Source organism: Coregonus clupeaformis, chromosome 1 (genome assembly GCF_020615455.1).
Source record: "Coregonus clupeaformis isolate EN_2021a chromosome 1, ASM2061545v1, whole genome shotgun sequence".
Taxonomy (NCBI): domain Eukaryota; kingdom Metazoa; phylum Chordata; class Actinopteri; order Salmoniformes; family Salmonidae; genus Coregonus; species Coregonus clupeaformis.
Genome location: NC_059192.1, coordinates 15,144,265 through 15,163,399, shown reverse-complemented (window position 1 = coordinate 15,163,399; position 19,135 = coordinate 15,144,265). Strand labels below are relative to the sequence as shown.

The window sequence follows — 19,135 nt, the reverse complement described above, 5'->3', positions numbered from 1 at the left end:
ACTTTCAACTCCCTCCAAAGATTTTCTATGGGGTTGAGATCTGGAGACTGGCTAGGCCACTCCAGGACCTTGAAATGCTTCTTACGAAGCCACTCCTTCGTTGCCCGGGCGGTGTGTTTGGGATCATTGTCATGCTGAAAGACCCAGCCACGTTTCATCTTCAATGCCCTTGCTGATGGAAGGAGGTTTTCACTCAAAATCTCACGATACATGGCCCCATTCATTCTTTCCTTTACACGGATCAGTCGTCCTGGTCCCTTTGCAGAAAAACAGCCCAAAAGCATGATGTTTCCACCCCCATGCTTCACAGTAGGTATGGTGTTCTTTGGATGCGACTCAGCATTCTTTGTCCTCCAAACACGACGAGTTGAGTTTTTACCAAAAAGTTATATTTTGGTTTCATCTGACCATATGGCATTCTCCCAATCCTCTTCTGGATCATCCAAATGCACTCTAGCAAACTTCAGACGGGCCTGGACATGTACTGGCTTAAGCAGGGGGACACGTCTGGCACTGCGGCGTAGTGTGTTACTGATGGTAGGCTTTGTTACTTTGGTCCCAGCTCTCTGCAGGTCATTCACTATGTCCCCCCGTGTGGTTCTGGGATTTTTGCTCACCGTTCTTGTGATCATTTTGACCCCACGGGGTGAGATCTTGCGTGGAGCCCCAGATCGAGGGAGATTATCAGTGGTCTTGTATGTCTTCCATTTCCTAATAATTGCTCCCACAGTTGATTTTTTCAAACCAAGCTGCTTACCTATTGCAGATTCAGTCTTCCCAGCCTGGTGCAGGTCTACAATTTTGTTTCTGGTGTCCTTTGACAGCTCTTTGGTCTTGGCCATAGTGGAGTTTGGAGTGTGACTGTTTGAGGTTGTGGACAGGTGTCTTTTGTACTGATAACAAGTTCAAACAGGTGCCATTAATACAGGTAACGAGTGGAGGACAGAGGAGCCTCTTAAAGAAGAAGTAACAGGTCTGTGAGAGCCAGAAATCTTGCTTGTTTGTAGGTGACCAAATACTTATTTTCCACCATAATTTGCAAATAAATTCAATACAAATCCTACAATGTGATTTTCTGGAATAAAAATTCTCAATTTGTCTGTCATAGTTGACGTGTACCTATGATGAAAATTACAGGCCTCTCTATATTTTTAAGTGGGAGAACTTGCACAATTGGTGGCTGACTAAATACTTTTTTCCCCCACTGTATCATGGTGATCCAAGTTTATTTAAAATTACTAGTGAAGACAGCACATCCTGCTGAGTGAGAAATATATCCTTCAATGAAAAGTTACTAATTTCACCAATATTTGGACTCTAATGCTGCCTTCTTCAGGGCGCTACAACATTAGTTGACATGAATGTAGCAAAGGTGATACTGTCAGTGATATGAGACATGGTGACATATTTCAATGAGTACATACACTATATATACAAAAGTATGTGGACAGCCACACCCGTTGCCGACAGGTGCACCGCCATGCAATCTCCATAGACTAACATTGGCAGTAGAATGGCCTTACTGAAGAGCTCAGTGACTTTCAACGTGGCACCGTCATAGGATGCCACCTTTCCAACAAGTCAGTTCATCAAATGTCTGCCCTGCTAGAGCTGCCCCGGTCAACTGTAAGTGCTGTTATTGTGAAGTGGAAACGTCTAGGATCAAAAACGGCTCAGCCGGGAAGTGATAGGCCACACAAGCTCACAGAATGGGACTGCCGAGTGCTGAAGCGCGTAAACATCGTCTGTCCTCAGTTGCAACACTCACTACCAAGTTTATGGATGATTTTCTAGTACATATTTTGTAGAATGAAACGCCTATATGCCTTAAATGTTTATGGATAAGAACCAATTAAAGGGTTAAAACAGAGCAGAGACATTTCTTTAGTGCAAATGCTGTGCTTCTGATAAAGAATGGTTCCCTCTAACTCCCCGCAGCTGGTCTGGGTATGTCAATGACATGTGACTGAGATAAAACTTCTCGTTGTGGCTGTGTGGAGATTGGAGTAACAATGGAACTAGTGTTATCACTTGTTTGTGCTTATGACCTGACACACATAGCCACATGCACATAGTCACAAGGAAAAACCATAGTGGCTCAAGGTCCTGGGAGGGTGGCTGTTGGGAAAGGCTTAAATGTATGTTATGGACATGACATGTGTAAACCATGTTTAAGTATTCATTGATATGTTTTATAATGTGTTATGAAATGATAAGGGTAAAACAGAATGAACATGATTGATACTTTGTACTCCAGATGCATGCCTGGATAGTGAATATAGTCAATACAGAGTGTGATTGTTCTTTAACGTACGTATGTATATACTTTTTTGTGTCACGCCACCAATTTAATGAAATAAGTGACAGAGGCTCCATTTAGAGAAGCGCACGTAGCCCTCGTGAGTAAACAACATGTGACACCGAAGGATGTTAATCATGTACATATAATGGAGTAACTGTGTAGGTTGTACAAGCATGACTATGCATTTGTGTCTGTATAAAAGGAGAGCTCCGGGTCAGGGCAAGCAGTTGCTCCATGGACCAGCTAGGCTTTGTTACGCTTTAATAAAGTATATTCTGAATTCACAAGCCCCGTTTTTTTGAGAGACATTTTTGAGTTAAACATTTCTACCACAAGTTCCAAACTGCCTCTGGAAGCAACATCAGCACAATAACTGTTCGTCGGGAGCTTCATGAAATGGGGTTTCCATGGCCAAGCAGCCGCACACAAGCCTAAGATCACCATTTGCAATGCCAAGCATCGGCTGGAGTGGTGTAAAGCTTTCCACCATTGGACTCTGGAGCAGTGGAAACGCGTTCTCTGGAGTGATAAATCACGCTTCATCATCTGGCAGTCCAACAGACTAATCTGGGTTTGGCGGATGCCAGGAGAACGCTACCTGCCCCAATGCATAGTGCCAACTGTCAAGTTTGGTGGAGGAGTAATAATGGTATGGGGCTGTTTTTCATGATTCGGTCTTAGCCCCTTAGTTCCAGTGAATGGAAATCTTAACGCTACAGCATACAATGACATTCTAGACGATTCTGTGCTTCCAACTTTGTGGCAACAGTTTGGGGATGGCCCTTTCCTGTTTCAGCATGACAATGCCCCTGTGCACAAAGCGAAGTCCATACAGAAATGGTTTGTCGAGATCGGTGTGTAAGAACTTGACTGGCCTGCACAGAGCCCTGACCTCAACCCCATCGAACACCTTTGGGATGAATTGGAACGCCGACTGCGAGCCAGGCCTAATTGTGGCTGAATGGAAGCAAGTCCCCGCAGCAATGTTTCAACATTTAGTGGAAAGCCTTCCCAGAAGAGTGGAGGCTGTTATAGCAGCAAAGGGGGGACCAACTCCATATTAATGCCCATGATTTTGGAATGAGATGTTCGGCGAGGAGGTGTCCACATACTTTTGGTCATGTAGTGTACCTTGTACCAGAAGTTGAGAGTGATGGTCACTCCACCACTCAGCAGGGACTCAATGTGGTGCCACCTGAATCAGCCATGAAACGAAAACAGAGCAGGATTAGCAGATCATTTACAATGTCACCAACAGGTCAAACTAACAAGTCTGGTGTTGGTATCACATTGTGAGATGGGGGGGGGGTTCTACTAAGCTAACATGGAATTGTTTTAAGATGGTCATACCAAGGATCATTTAGCTATTTGATTTAGAATTTTAGGACCCCTTCAGGTATCAAAATAAATATAAAACAATTATTTGATGAAACATTGAATTTGCCAAAACGGCTACTAGCCCATAGAAACGCATTGAATAACATATTCATACATGGAAAAACATAGTCAAAAAGTCAAAAAATACATTAAAAGGAAGTTTGTTTTAAAGTGTCTGTCCTATATTTGAAAGATAAGAAAGATCAGCAATGTTTTTTGTTCAGTTTTTTTCACCATATTTAATACATTTATGGGGGCACTAAAACTACCTTCTCCAAGCTCTGATGCTGCTGATGGTCATTAGTAGCCTACCAAACATGCTAACTGCCTGGTACTCAGCACTCTATTGTCCCTCTAATCATGCTGACATCAATGCAAATGTATTTAAAAATCTAAAATCACACACTTCATGAGAGCCCATGAGCTCATGTTGCGCAACATTTCAATAGGCTATGCAATTGTGCGAGAAAACAGAGTGATGGCCTCCACTGAAAAGAGGATGATCAGCTTTCTATAGGCTAGGCCTACTATATTTATTTCTCAACATTCCTAATATTAAGCACATTGCTTATATTTACAACAGGAGTATAGCCTACCTGGCTGACACAAAAAAATTAACCACGGGAAAAGCATCCTCCATTCGCTATTTAAGTGCATAGATACAGTGGGGGAAAAAAGTATTTAGTCAGCCACCAATTGTGCAAGTTCTCCCACTTAAAAAGATGAGAGAGGCCTGTAATTTTCATCATAGGTACACGTCAACTATGACAGACAAAATGAGGTAAAAAAATCCAGAAAATCACATTGTAGGATTTTTAATGAATTTATTTGCAAATGATGGTGGAAAATAAGTATTTGGTCAATAACAAAAGTTTCTCAATACTTTGTTATATACCCTTTGTTGGCAATGACACCGGTCAAACGTTTTCTGTAAGTCTTCACAAGGTTTTCACACACTGTTGCTGGTATTTTGGCCCATTCCTCCATGCAGATCTCCTCTAGAGCAGTGATGTTTTGGTGCTGTCGCTGGGCAACACAGACTTTCAACTCCCTCCAAAGATTTTCTATGGGGTTGAGATCTGGAGACTGGCTAGGCCACTCCAGGACCTTGAAATGCTTCTTCACGAAGCCACTCCTTCGTTGCCCGGGCGGTGTGTTTGGGATCATGGTCATGCTGAAAGACCCAGCCACGTTTCATCTTCAATGCCCTTGCTGATGGAAGGAGGTTTTCACTCAAAATCTCACGATACATGGCCCCATTCATTCTTTCCTTTACACGGATCAGTCGTCCTGGTCCCTTTGCAGAAAAACAGCCCCAAAGCATGATGTTTCCACCCCCATGCTTCACAGTAGGTATGGTGTTCTTTGGATGCAACTCAGCATTCTTTGTCTTCCAAACACGACTTGAGTTGAGTTTTTACCAAAAAAGTTCTATTTTGGTTTCATCTGACCATATGACATTCTCCCAATCCTCTTCTGGATCATCCAAATGCACTCTAGCAAACTTCAGACGGGCCTGGACATGTACTGGCTTAAGCAGGGGGACACGTCTGGCACTGCAGGATTTGAGTCCCTGGCGGCGTAGTGTGTTACTGATGGTAGGCTTTGTTACTTTGGTCCCAGCTCTCTGCAGGTCATTCACTAGGTCCCCCCCGTGTGGTTCTGGGATTTTGCTCACCGTTCTTGTGATCATTTTGACCCCACGAGGTGAGATCTTGCGTGGAGCCCCAGATCGAGTGAGATTATCAGTGGTCTTGTATGTCTTCCATTTCCTAATAATTGCTCCCACAGTTGATATCTTCAAACCAAGCTGCTTACCTATTGCAGATTCAGTCTTCCCAGCCTGGTGCAGGTCTACAATTTTGTTTCTGGTGTCCTTTGACAGCTCTTTGGTCTTGGCCATAGTGGAGTTTGGAGTGTGACTGTTTGAGGTTGTGGACAGGTGTCTTTTATACTGATAACAAGTTCAAACAGGTGCCATTAATACAGGTAACGAGTGGAGGACAGAGGAGCCTCTTAAATAAGAAGTTACAGGTCTGTGAGAGCCAGAAATCTTGCTTGTTTGTAGGTGACCAAATACTTATTTTCCACCATAATTTGCAAATAAATTCATAAAAAATCCTACAATGTGATTTTCTGGATTTTTTTCCCTCAATTTGTCTGTCATAGTTGACATCTACCTATGATGGAAATTACAGGCCTCTCTCATCTTTTTAAGTGGGAGAACTTGCACAGTTGGTGGCTGACTAAATACTTTTTTTCCCCACTGTATGTATTTTCTCCGCTACCCCTGTTTCGATACAGGTGCATGATAATGGTTCATTCTAAATCAAAACAAATTTCACACATATATTATTTAAGTTTAAATCAAGAATAGTCTGATGGGTGACAATATTAGCCTATCACTTGTGAATTATATACACTGCTCAAAAAAATAAAGGGAACACTTAAACAACACAATGTAACTCCAAGTCAATCACACTTCTGTGAAAACAAACTGTCCACTTAGGAAGCAACACTGATTGACAAGAAATGTCACATGCTGTTGTGCAAATGGAATAGACAACAGGTGGAAATTATAGGCAATTAGCAAGACACCCCCAATAAAGGACTGGTTTTGCAGGTGGTGACCACAGACCACTTCTCAGTTCCTATGCTTCCTGGCTGATGTTTTGGTCACTTTTGAATGCTGGCGGTGCTTTCACTCTAGTGGTAGCATGAGACGGAGTCTACAACCCACCACACAAGTGGCTCAGGTAGTGCAGCTCATCCAGGATGGCACACCAATGCGAGCTGTGGCAAGAAGGTTTGCTGTGTCTGTCAGCGTAGTGTCCAGAGCATGGAGGCGCTACCAGGAGACAGGCCAGTACATCAGGAGACGTGGAGGAGGCCGTAGGAGGGCAACAACCCAGCAGCAGGACTGCTACCTCCGCCTTTGTGCAAGGAGGAGCAGGAGGAGCACTGCCAGAGCCCTGCAAAATGACCTCCAGCAGGCCACAAATGTGCATGTGTCTGCTCAAACGGTCAGAAACAGACTCCATGAGGGTGGTATGAGGGCCCGACGTCCACAGGTGGGGGTTGTGCTTATAGCCCAACACCGTGCAGGACGTTTGGCATTTGCCAGAGAACACCAAGATTGGCAAATTCGCCACTGGCGCCCTGTGCTCTTCACGGATTAAAGCAGGTTCACACTGAGCACGTGACAGACGTGACAGAGTCTGGAGACGCCGTGGAGAATGTTCTGCTGCCTGCAACATCCTCCAGCATGACCGGTTTGGCAGTGGGTCAGTCATGGTGTGGGGTGGCATTTCTTTGGGGGGCCGCACAGCCCTCCATGTTCTCGCCAGAGGTAGCCTGACTGCCATTAGGTACCGAGATGAGATCCTCAGACCCCTTGTGAGACCATATGCTGGTGCGGTTGGCCCTGGGTTCCTCCTAATGCAAGACAATGCTAGACCTCATGTGGCTGGAGTGTGTCAGCAGTTCCTGCAAGAGGAAGGCATTGATGCTATAGACTGGCCCGCCCGTTCCCCAGACATGAATCCAATTGAGCACATCTGGGACATCATGTCTCGCTCCATCCACCAATGCCACGTTGCACCACAGACTGTCCAGGAGTTGGCGGATGCTTTAGTCCAGGTCTGGGAGGAGATCCCTCAGGAGACCATCCGCCACCTCATCAGGAGCATGCCCAGGCGTTGTAGGGAGGTCATACAGGCACGTGGAGGCCACACACACTACTGAGCCTCATTTTGACTTGTTTTAAGGACATTACATCAAAGTTGGATCAGCCTGTAGTGTGGTTTTTCACTTAAATTTTGAGGGTGACTCCAAATCCAGACCTCCATGGGTTGATACATTTGATTTCCATTGATACTTTTTGTGTGATTTTGTTGTCAGCACATTCAACTATGTAAAGAAAAAAAGTATTTAATAAGATTATTTCATTCATTCAGATCTAGGATGTGTTATTTTAGTGTTCCCTTTATTTTTTTGAGCAGGGTATTATCACTTGTGAATGATGCCCAGCATAAGAAACAATGCCCTTTTTTTGCGACTTTTTCGAATCATAGTCGCACACCTCATAGGCCTATATGTTTTAATAAGGTTTGTATCACAACTAAAGTGCCAAACTTCTTAAAATTAAGCACATTAATCCGCTTTACAAGGGGTGTAGAGCCTAACTGGCATACATAAGCAGCGCGTGTTTCAAGTTTGGGGAACATAATTTTCACCATAAAAATGCACCTTTATAATAAAAGCATTACATGCATAATTGCATTTGCGGTCACTTTTGATAATGGTGTTTTCCGCAAATGGAACAGTTGCGCTTATAGCCTACTACCATGTGCGATTGCTGCGCTTATAATGTGAAGAAATAGCCTAATAGTTTATCAACATTTTAAGCTAAACGTTCTGATCTGTTGCATCAGCCACATTGCGTAAAAAAGGTTTTTTGATGCTAGTGGTTGTATTAATTTGGGATCTATCGCATCCCACAACAGGCCCAGACTATGTTTGGAATATTTATTTCTCGCAGAGAATACAATAGGTCGACCTTTGCACTATGGGGGATAGTAGATTGACATAGGCTATTGCTTTTGCTGGTTGTTAGGCCTACTCATCTTGTTGGCTGACGAAAAGTAAATGTGGACAGTTCTTCCAATATCTTCAATATGCACCTCGGAACTGGATAAGGATGCGCACAGTTGCGTCCCCGATGTGTCTGTCTTGACTTGTAGCCTGTGAGAAAGACCCGATCATGTGATGGAGCGCACAGCACTCAGGGAGAAGGGCACAATGGCCATGGGCACTATTTGCTTGATAATCACCGGCTGACGAAATTTCGTGACCGCCACAGCCCTAGTTGCACCCAACCCTTTTGCCCTCAGAACAATTCGTCAGGGAATGGTGCTAAAGCGTTCCACAGGGATGCTGGCCCATGTTGACTCTAATGCTTCCCAAAATTGTGTCAAGTTGGATGGATGTCCTGTAGGTTGTGGAACAATCTTGATACACACGGGAAACTGTTGAGCATGAAAAATCCAGCAGCATTGCAGTTCTTGACAAACCGATGCACCTGGCACCTACTACTATAACCCGTTCAAAGGCACTTAAAATCTTTTGTCTTGCCCATTCACCCTCTGAATGGCACACATACACAATCCATGTCTCAATTGTCTCAAGGCTTAAAAATCCTTCTTTAACCTGTCTACTCCCCTTCATCTACACTGACTGAAGTGGATTTAAAAAGTGACATCAATAAGGGGATCATAGCTTTCACCTGGATTCACCTGGTCAGTCTATGTAATGGAAAGAGCAGGTGTCCTTAATGTTTTGTATACTTCCATAAACTTCCATAACTTTTTTACTGGTACCGGGCTACCTTCAGAAGAGTCTTGTGAGGCTTGTGGGCGTCCATAGATGGGTCACATTAGTATGTAGCCCAAACAGTTCGGAAGCAACAGACAGAAGTTGGCAGATTGGCGGTACCAACTTCAGATGAGTTCTGTGATTCTTGTGGGGGTCATAGAGCAAAACACCATCGGGTTCATGAAAGTCATCTTTCCATAGAGCGGTAATATTAGTTTTTAGGCCAAACCATTTGGACGCTAATGACGTTTTCGTGAGAAGACTGATTTTCAGGATGTCTCTTGGTCTGACAAACACAGCTGTTGCTCGGCCACCTTCCACTGCATATGCGGAAGGCCGACATTGGAGGATGCGGTGGATTGAGACGCAGCCCATGCAAAAAAACATCTCTAGCTCAAACAGATGGATTTTGATGGGGAATTTTTTATTATGCCAATTAGATTTCCGTGGGGGGCGCGGACATCGACTCTAGGGGGTTTTAAACAGCTCTTACCAGTACATGGGGATGAAAAGAACATCTCCGGGGCCCACCACAGTCTCATAGCCCACTACATTCTTGAAGTTGGGAAACCTCTCATAGTCAGGGTTCTCAAAGTCAACCTACAAATGGCAAAAGCAAACTTGCTCTTAGTAGGATTAATTAAAAACAAACAGAAACAGTTGAGAAACAGAAAATCCACGCATATAACAAAAAAAACCACAGTGTTGTGTTTGACATATTCCACAAACCGCCTTACCGGTTTCAATTGGGACCACAAAGGAAATAAGTTCTCTACTTTTTTGTGATATCCTCGATAATGATAATTTTTTTAATGCATTGTGTCCACATGTGAGGTTGATTGTGTTTTTAAATTGTCATACACATTTAATTAAAAAGTAGGGGTTACCTGGCTCTGTCTGTCACAGGGGTGGTGAACAGGGAAGGGGTAGAGACACTCAAACTGGTCCGGAGGGAACAGGATACACCTTTTGTAACCTTTAATTTGTGCAAAGAAGTTCTGCTGCTCATCGTAATGGGCTGGCGTCACATTGCCTACAAACATTGAGCAGATCACCAGATTACCTGTCCGTCTATGGAAGTGCAACGCTCTTAAGCTAATTTAAGGTGAGTGGATTTCTTTCACAATGTCCTTTCCACAAGGCCTTTTACTGCATATTGAGACAGTAGTTCACTCTTTCCATCAGCAATATGTGGCACCCACATGGTAGATATACTGTATATAAATTCCTTGTCTGACATGACTAGGGAAATCACCTGCTAACCAAATCAAATTTTATTTGCCACATGCGCCAAATACAACATGTGTAGACATTACAGTGAAATGCTTACTTACAAGCCCTTAACCAACAATGCAGTTTTTAATTAAATTTTTAAAAAAAAGCAAATCATTAAAGAGCAGCAGTAAAATAAAATAACAGTAAGGAAGTTATATACAGGGGGTACCGGTACAGAGTCAATGTGCGGGGGCACCAGTTAGTCGAGGTAATTGAGGTAATATGTACATGTGGGTAGAGTTAAAGTGACTATGCATAAATAATAAACAGAGTAGCAGCAGCGTAAAAGAGGGGGTTGGGGTGGGGGCAATGTAAATAGTCCGGGTAGCCATGATTAGCTGTTCAGGAGTCTTATGGCTTGGGGGACGAAGCTGTTAAGAAGCCTTTTGGACCTAGACTTGCCGCTCCGGTACCGCTTACCGTGCGGTAGCAGAGAGAACAGTCTATGACTAGGGTGGCTGGAGTCTTTGATAATTTATAGGGCCTTCCTCTGACACCGCCTGGTATAGAGGTCCTGGATGGCAGGAAGCTTGGCCCCAGTGATGTACTGGGCCGTACGCACTACCCTCTGTAGTGCCTTGCGGTCGGAGGCCGAGCAGTTGCCATACCAGGCGGTGATGCAACCAGTCAGGATGCTCTCGATGGTGCAGCTGTAGAACTCTTTGAGGATCTGAGGACCCATGCCAAGTCTTTTCAGTCTCCTGAGGGGGAATGGGCTTTTTGTGGGCATGGTCCCCATGCCTAGAAGCCCCAGGGTCCCTTCCTTACCCTCCATTCCTATAAACCCCTTAGTCCCTCACCCTCTTTACGTATAGGTCGTTACCCGCAATGCCTGTATGCATTGCTATATCCCTGCTATAGATCTCTTACCCTCCATGCCTATGAGCAGTAGGCTGGAGGTGAGGTGGCCCCAGTTCCTCTTACTCTGCTGCTTGGTGATCCAGCTACCTCTTATATCTATAGGCCGCAGCCAACTAGGGTCCCTAATACCCCCTTAGTCCCGTACCCTAGAAGCCCTTCCTCAGTCCCTTCCACAGGTTGGCATTTATTGGGATGACTCATGTACTGGAGGCAGGGCGGTCACTAGCTGGCACAGCCACAAAGTTATAAAATCTGATTTGAAACATAACCCTAACCACAATGCTAACCTTCTAACCAACCCTAACCTTAAATGAAGACGAAAAAGCTCATTTTAGTTTTCATGATTTTTTTACGCTATAGTCAATTTTGACTTTGTGGCTGGCCCATTTAGCGGAAATCACTCAGCTCTGCCTCCAGGGCAAGATTTATCCCAATAAACGTCAACCTGCGTCCCTTCCTTACCCTCCATGCCTATGAGCAGCAGGTTGGAGGTGAGCTGGCCCCAGTTCCTCTTGCTCTGCTGCTTGTTGATCCAGTTCCAGTTGAAACCCAGGAAGTCCACCACAATCTTCCTGCCAACGGTGTCGTTCAGGGTCTGCTGCAGGTACACCCTGGGAGGATGAATAGAACACAATAGAATAAGTCCATCTGTGGTGACGGAAATGGATCTTACATTTTCACATTTTAGTCATTTAGCAGACAGTGAGTGCATACATTTTCATACTGGTCCCCGTGGGAATCGAACCCACAACCCTGGCATTGCAAGCGCCATGCTCTACCAACTGAGCTACATGGGACACATCTTCTGCTTTGCACATATTTTCGAAGGAGCACAGCCAGAGAGAGAGCTGCAGTGCTGTGCCCCTGGAGCTAGTTGTGGAGCAGAATGTGGATAGAGACACAAAGACAGGATAAGACTGATAAGACTGTCCTTCATGCAGTCCAAAGTAGGGGTAATGCTGTAACTGTAGAGTCTACTGATTAATGCAAAAGGGTTGGAACTGTAGTGGGGCAATTCCATGGTAACAGAATGATGCTGAGATTATTCACCTTAAAAATGTATGCCATACAAAAACCATTGATATCAGATTGTTTTTCTGTAGTAGTGCCAAGCGACTAACTGACATTTCTGTTATTTTTCGGTTTTTAAACAACTAACTGACCGACGTCGGTTCAATTATTTGAATTCCATTTCATTCTGGGGGTTTTTCTGTGCGCTCGAGGCACAGTTTCTGTAGAGATAAATCAGATCAAGCCCAAACGCTGAGATGTAGTAGGGAGTTGTAGATTCCAACAGGCCAATATTCTACATCGTTTAGTGTAGGAAATGTGGTAATGAACTACAATGACCATAATCTATTGTGTGCCCGTCTACTTGTCCAGTCTGTGTGGAGCAGACACAGAGACAGAGAATACAGAATGCGCGATCGAGAGGGATAGAAAGCATTTGCTTCGTGAGGTATTCACCACCTGAAAATACATGATCTAAGTGATTGATAGTTGGTGTTCAGCAGTCATAAAATAATGCTTTATTTACTTTGAACTACTAAAACAGTGATTTTGTCAGGCAGCATAGGCAGAAGCTCTATAGAGATGAGATGATGACTTGGAATGAAATAAGTCATCAAATAAAACAAATGTAATATACACAACAACTGAAATATTTTATTAAAGCAAAGTAATGTGACCAAATTATGGATAATAAGTGATAAGCAGTAATAAGCAGTCATTACCATCATGGGACTTTTTATTAATTGCTTTATACTGTGTTGTTACAGCATTGAACCCACATAATGCTATTAATGTCCCAAAAAAATATCGAAAACATTTTTTTTATTTTTTATAATCGAACCAACCTCCAAAAGCACTAAATCGCTTTATTTCGACCCGAACCATGAACAACAGCCCCAGACCATTATTCCTCCTCCACCAAACTTTACAGTTGGCACTATGCATTGGGGCAGGTAGAGTTCTCCTGGCATCGGCCAAACCCAGATTCATCCATTGGACTGCCAGATGGTGAAGCGTGATTCATCACTACAGAGAACGCGTTTCCACTGCTCCAGAGTCCAATAGCGGCGAGCTTTACACCACTGCAGCCGACGCTTGGCATTGCGCATGGTGATCTTAGGCTTGCGTGCGGCTGCTTGGCCATGGAAACCCATTTCAAGAAGCTCCTGACGAACAGTTATTCTGCTGACATTGCTTTCAGAGGCAGATTGGAACTCGGTAGATGGTGTTGCAACTGAGGACAGATGATTTTTACGCGCTACGAGCTTCAGCACTCGGGGGTCCCATTCTGTGAGCTTGTGTGGCCTATCACGTCGCGGCTGAGACGTTTTTGCTCCTAGACGTTTCCACTTCACAATAACAGCACTTACAGTTAACCAGGGCAGCTCTAGAACGGAATAAATTTGACGAACTGACTTGTTGGAAAGGTGGCATTCAATGACGGGGCCACGTTGAAAGTCACTGAGCTCTTCAGTAAGGCCATTCTACTGCCAATGTTTGTCTATGGAGATTGCATGGCTGTGTGCTCGATTTTATACACCCGTCAGCAACGGCGGTGGCTGAAATAGCCAAATCCACAGATTTGAAGGGGTGTCCACATACTTTTGTATATACAGTGAGGGAAAAAAAGTATTTGATCTCCTGCTGATTTTGTATGTTTGCCTACTGACAAAGAAATGATCAGTCTATAATTTTAATGGTAGGTTTATTTGAACAGTGAGAGACAGAATAACAACAACAAAATCCAGAAAAACGCATGTCAAAATTGTTATAAATTGATTTGCCTTTTAATGAGGGAAATAAGTATTTGACCCCTCTGCAAAACATGACTTAGTACTTGGTGGCAAAACCCTTGTTGGCAATCACAGAGGTCAGACGTTATTTGTAGTTGGCCACCAGGTTTGCACACATCTCAGGAGGGATTTTGTCCCACTCCTCTTTGCAGATCTTCTCCAAGTCATTAAGGTTTCGAGGCTGACGTTTGGCAACTCAAACCTTCAGCTCCCTCCATATATTTTCTATGGGATTAAGGCCTGGAGACTGGCTAGGCCACTCCAGGACCTTAATGTGCTTCTTCTTGAGCCATTCCTTTGTTGCCTTGGCCGTGTGTTTTGGGTTGTTGTCATGCTGGAATACCCATCCACGACCCATTTTCAATGCCCTGGCTGAGGGAAGGAGGTTCTCACCCAAGATTTGACGGTACATGACCCCGTCCATCGTCCCTTTGATGCGGTGAAGTTGTCCTGTCCCCTTAGCAGAAAAACACCCCCAAAGCATAATGTTTCCACCTCCATGTTTGACGGTGGGGATGGTGTTCTTGGGGTCATAGGCAGCATTCCTCCTCCTCCAAACACTGCGAGTTGAGTTGATGCCAAAGAGCTCGATTTTGGTCTCATCTGACCACAACACTTTCACCCAGTTCTCCTCTGAATCATTCAGATGTTCATTGGCAAACTTCAGACGGGCATGTATATGTGCTTTCTTGAGCAGGGGGACCTTGCGGGCGCTGCAGGATTTCAGTTCTTCACGGCGTACTGTGTTAGCAATTGTTTTCTTGGTGACTATGGTCCCAGCTGCCTTGAGATCATTGACAAGATCCTACCATGTAGTTCTGGGCTGATTCCTCACCGTTCTCATGATCATTGCAACTCCACGAGGTGAGATCTTGCATGGAGCCCCAGGCCAAGGGAGATTGACAGTTCTTTTGTGTTTCTTCCATTTGTGAATAATCGCACCAACTGTTGTCACCTTCTCACCAAGCTGCTTGGCAATGGTCTTGTAGCCCATTCCAGCCTTGTGTAGGTCTACAATCTTGTTCCTGACAACCTTGGAGAGCTCTTTGGTCTTGGCCATGGTGGAGAGTTTGGAATCTGATTGATTGATTGCTTCTGTGGACAGGTGTCTTTTATACAGGTAACAAACTGAAATTAGGAGCACTCCCTTTAAGAGTGTGCTCCTAATCTCAGCTCGTTACCTGTATAAAAGACACCTGGGAGCCAGAAATCTTTCTGATTGAGAGGGGGTCCAAGATGGCGAAGTAGTGCAGTTGTGTTTTTATCGTCTGTCTGTAAATAGCCTGTAAATACCCTATTTTCGGGTATTTTCGTACATTTTTCGTACATATTTCCCTATCAGACTTTTCATCCTTCTACAAGATATACTTTCCTGCAACCCGCCTCACTCAATGTGGAACGGATTCTATTATTGACTTACCTTTATCTAGAATCTAGAATCTCCAGTTGAAACTAGCTAGCCAGCTAACTAGCTACTTGCTATTTGCTATTAGCCACAGCTAGCGGTGTTTTCACCCAGAACATTGGATTTTTTTCCGCGGGATTAATTTTAATCACTGGACATTGATCACCGGATATTCGGCCAGTCTGCACAGCGCGTTATCGACCCAGAACATATCAGTTTTTCTGCGGAATCACTGATTCACTGGAACTTTAACAGACGCTGTGGTCTGGCTAATCAACCTGAGCTAGGCCCATCTCCCGGCTATCTACCTCTCTATCAACCGGACGGGACCACATAGTATTGACACGGAGCCCCGCCGATCCTACACGACTGGTCTGCCGACGAAATCGTCTGATGTGGTTACGATGTAACCACGAAGATTCCATCCATCTGCTAGCCCTGGCCCGTTAGCACACGCTTACTCACTAATCTGAACTAGCTACTGGACTAGCTACTTGCTATTAGCCACAGCTAGCAGTGTTTCACCCAGAACATTTGATTTTTTTTCCGCGGGATTAATTTTAATCACTGGACTTTGATCACCGGATATTCGGCCAGTCAGCACTGCGCGTTATCGACCCAGAACATATCAGTTTTTCCGCCGGAATCACTGGACCTTTAACTCCGGATTCTTCGCTACCAGCTGGCTACAACAAAACGGACGTAGCACACGCTAGCCGTGGCCTCTTACTCACTAGCACTTCACCACCGGACCTTATGATAACTCAGCTATACAGCTGATATCTGCTGGACTGTTCCTTTTACGGTACTACATCCTGTTTATGTTTAGCCTTAGCCCAAACATGGTTAGTTTATTGTTGTTTCGGGTTATTTCTAATTGTACTATATCACTGTAGACCCCCAGCCTAGCTAAACCTGCCTTAGTTAGCTCCTTTGTCCCCCCACCCATACACTCAGAGACCGACTCAATTGATGCCTCTAGAGATACTATCTCTTTCAGTGTTACCCAACGCTTAGGTTTACCTCCACTTTACTCATATCCTTCCATATCCTTGTCTGTACATAATGCCCTGAATCTTTTCTATAACACCCGGAAATCTGCCCCCTTTATTCTATGTACCCAACGCACTAGAAGACCAGTTCTTAAAGCCTTTAGCCGTATCCTTATTCTAGTCCTCCTCTGTTCCTCTGGTGATGTAGAGGCTAACCCAGGCCCTGTAGCCCCCAGTATCACTCCTACTCCCCAGGAGCTATCATTTGTTGACTTCTGTAATCGCAAAAGTCTTGGTTTCTTGCACATAAATATCAGAAGTCTACTTCCTAAGTTTGAGTTATTCACTGCGTTAGCACACTCTGCCAACCCTGATGTTCTAGCAGTGTCTGAATCCTGGCTCAGGAAGGCCACCAAAAATTCTGAAATTTCCATCCCCAACTATAACATTTTCCGTCTAGATAGAACTGCCAAAGGGGGGTGGAGTTGCAATCTACTGTAGAGATAGCCTGCAGAGCTCTATCATACTATCCAGGTCTGTGCCCAAACAGTTTGAGCTTCTACTTCTAAAAATCCACCTTTCCAGAAATAAGTCTCTCACTGTTGCCGCTTGCTACAGACCCCCCTCAGCCCCCAGCTGTGCCCTGGACACCATATGTGAATTGATTGCCCCCCATTTATCCCCTGAGTTTGTACTGCTTGGTGACCTAAATTGGGATATGCTTAATACCCCAGCCATCCTACAATCCAAGCTAGATGCCCTCAACCTCACGCAAATTATCAACGAACCTACCAGGTACAACCCTAAATCCTTAAACATGGGTACCCTCATAGATATCATCCTGACTAACATACCCTCTAAATACACCTCAGCTGTCTTCAACCAGGATCTCAGCGATCACTGCCTTATTGCCTGCGTCCGTAACGGGTCCGCGGTCAAACAACCACCCCTCATCACTGTCAAACGCTCCCTAAAACACTTTAGCGAGGAGGCCTTCCTAATTGACCTGGCCCAGGTATCCTGGATGGATATAGATCTCATTCCGTCAGTAGAGGATGCCTGGTTGTTCATTAAAAGTAATTTCCTCTCAATCTTAAATAAACATGCCCCATTCAAAAAATACAGAACTAAGAACCGATATAGCCCCTGGTTCTCCTCAGACTTGACTGCCCTTGACCAGCACAAAAACATCCTGTGGCGTACAGCATTAGCATCAAATAGCCCCCGCAATATGCAATTTTTCAGGGAAGTTAGGAACCAATACACACAAGCAGTCAGGAAAGCAAAGGCTAACTTTTTCAAACAGAAATTTGCATCCTGTAGCACTAACTCCAAAAAGTTTTGGGACACTGTAAAGTCCATGGAGAATAAGAGCACTTCCTCCCAGCTGCCCACTGCACTGAGGCTAGGAAACACTATCACCACCGATAAATCTACAATAATCGAGAATTTCAACAAGCATTTTGCTACAGCTGGCCATGCTTTCCATCTGGCTACCACTAACCCGGCCACCAACTCTGCACCCTCTGCTGCAACTTGCCCATGCCCCCCCGCTTCTCCTTCACACAAATTCAGACAGCTGATGTTTTGAAAGCGCTGCAAAATCTGGACCCCTACAAATCAGCTGGGCTAGACAATCTGGACCCTTTCTTCCTAAAACTAGCCGCCGAAATTGTCGCAACCCCTATTACTAGTCTGTTCAACCTCTCTTTCATAACGTCTGAGATCCCCAGAGATTGGAAAGCTGCCGCGGTCATCCCCCTCTTCAAAGGGGGTGACACTCTAGATCCAAACTGCTACAGACCTATATCCATCCTGCCCTGCCTTTCGAAAGTATTCGAAAGCCAAGTTAATAAACAGATCATCGACCATTTCGAATACCACCGTACCTTCTCCGCTATGCAATCCGGTTTCCGAGCTGGTCACGGGTGCACTTCAGCCACGCTCAAGGTCCTAAACGATATTATAACCGCGATTGATAATAGACAGTACTGTGCAGCCGTCTTCATCGACCTGGCCAAGGCTTTCGACTCTGTCAACCACCGCATTCTTATTGGCAGACTAAATAGCCTTGGTTTCTCAAATGACTGCCTCGCCTGGTTCACCAACTACTTCTCAGATAGAGTTCAGTGTGTCAAATCGGAGGGCCTGTTGTCTGGACCTATGGCAGTCTCTATGGGGGTGCCACAGGGTTCAATTCTTGGGCCGACACTTTTCTCCGTGTATATCAATGATGTCGCTCTTGCTGCTGGTGACTCTCAGATCCACCTCTACGCAGACGACACCATTTGTATACATCTGGCCCTTCATTGGACACTGTGTTAACAAACCTCCAAACGAGCTTCAATGCCATACAACAATCCTTCAGTAGCCTTCAACTGCTCTTAAACACTAGTAAAACTAAATGCATGCTTTTCAATCGAACGCTGCTAGCACCCGCCCACCCGACTAGAATCACCACTCTCGACGGGTCTGACCTAGAGTATGTGGACAACTACAAATATCTAGGTGTCTGGTTAGACTGTAAACTCAACTTCCAGACTCACATAAAGAATCTCCAATCCAAAGTTAAATCTAGAATCGGCTTCCTATTTCGCAACAAAGCCTCCTTCACTCATGCTGCCAAACATGCCCTCGTAAAACTGACTATCCTACCGATCCTTGACTTCGGCGATGTCATTTATAAAATAGCCTCCAACACTCTACTCAGCAAATTGGATGTAGTCTATCACAGTGCCATCCGTTT

General features: G+C 44.6%; 1 protein-coding gene across 3 annotated transcripts in view; it reads right to left on the bottom strand.

Annotated features, from left to right (window-relative positions):
- The window catches only part of LOC121574165 (hypoxia-inducible factor 1-alpha inhibitor), a 45,662-nt gene that overhangs the window by 3,413 nt on the left and 23,114 nt on the right, over positions 1-19,135 (bottom strand). Inside the window, exons 3-6 of one of the 3 annotated variants that reach the window (XM_041886813.2) lie at positions 11,651-11,799; positions 9,940-10,085; positions 9,546-9,652; positions 3,415-3,497 (exon numbers count right to left, since the gene is read on the bottom strand). In XM_041886813.2, coding sequence (XP_041742747.1) covers positions 3,415-3,497; positions 9,546-9,652; positions 9,940-10,085; positions 11,651-11,799 — 485 coding nt within the window. The remainder of the gene's footprint in view (positions 1-3,414; positions 3,498-9,545; positions 9,653-9,939; positions 10,086-11,650; positions 11,800-19,135) is intronic. The other 2 variants (XM_041886820.2, XM_041886823.2) reach the window with 2 other exon arrangements.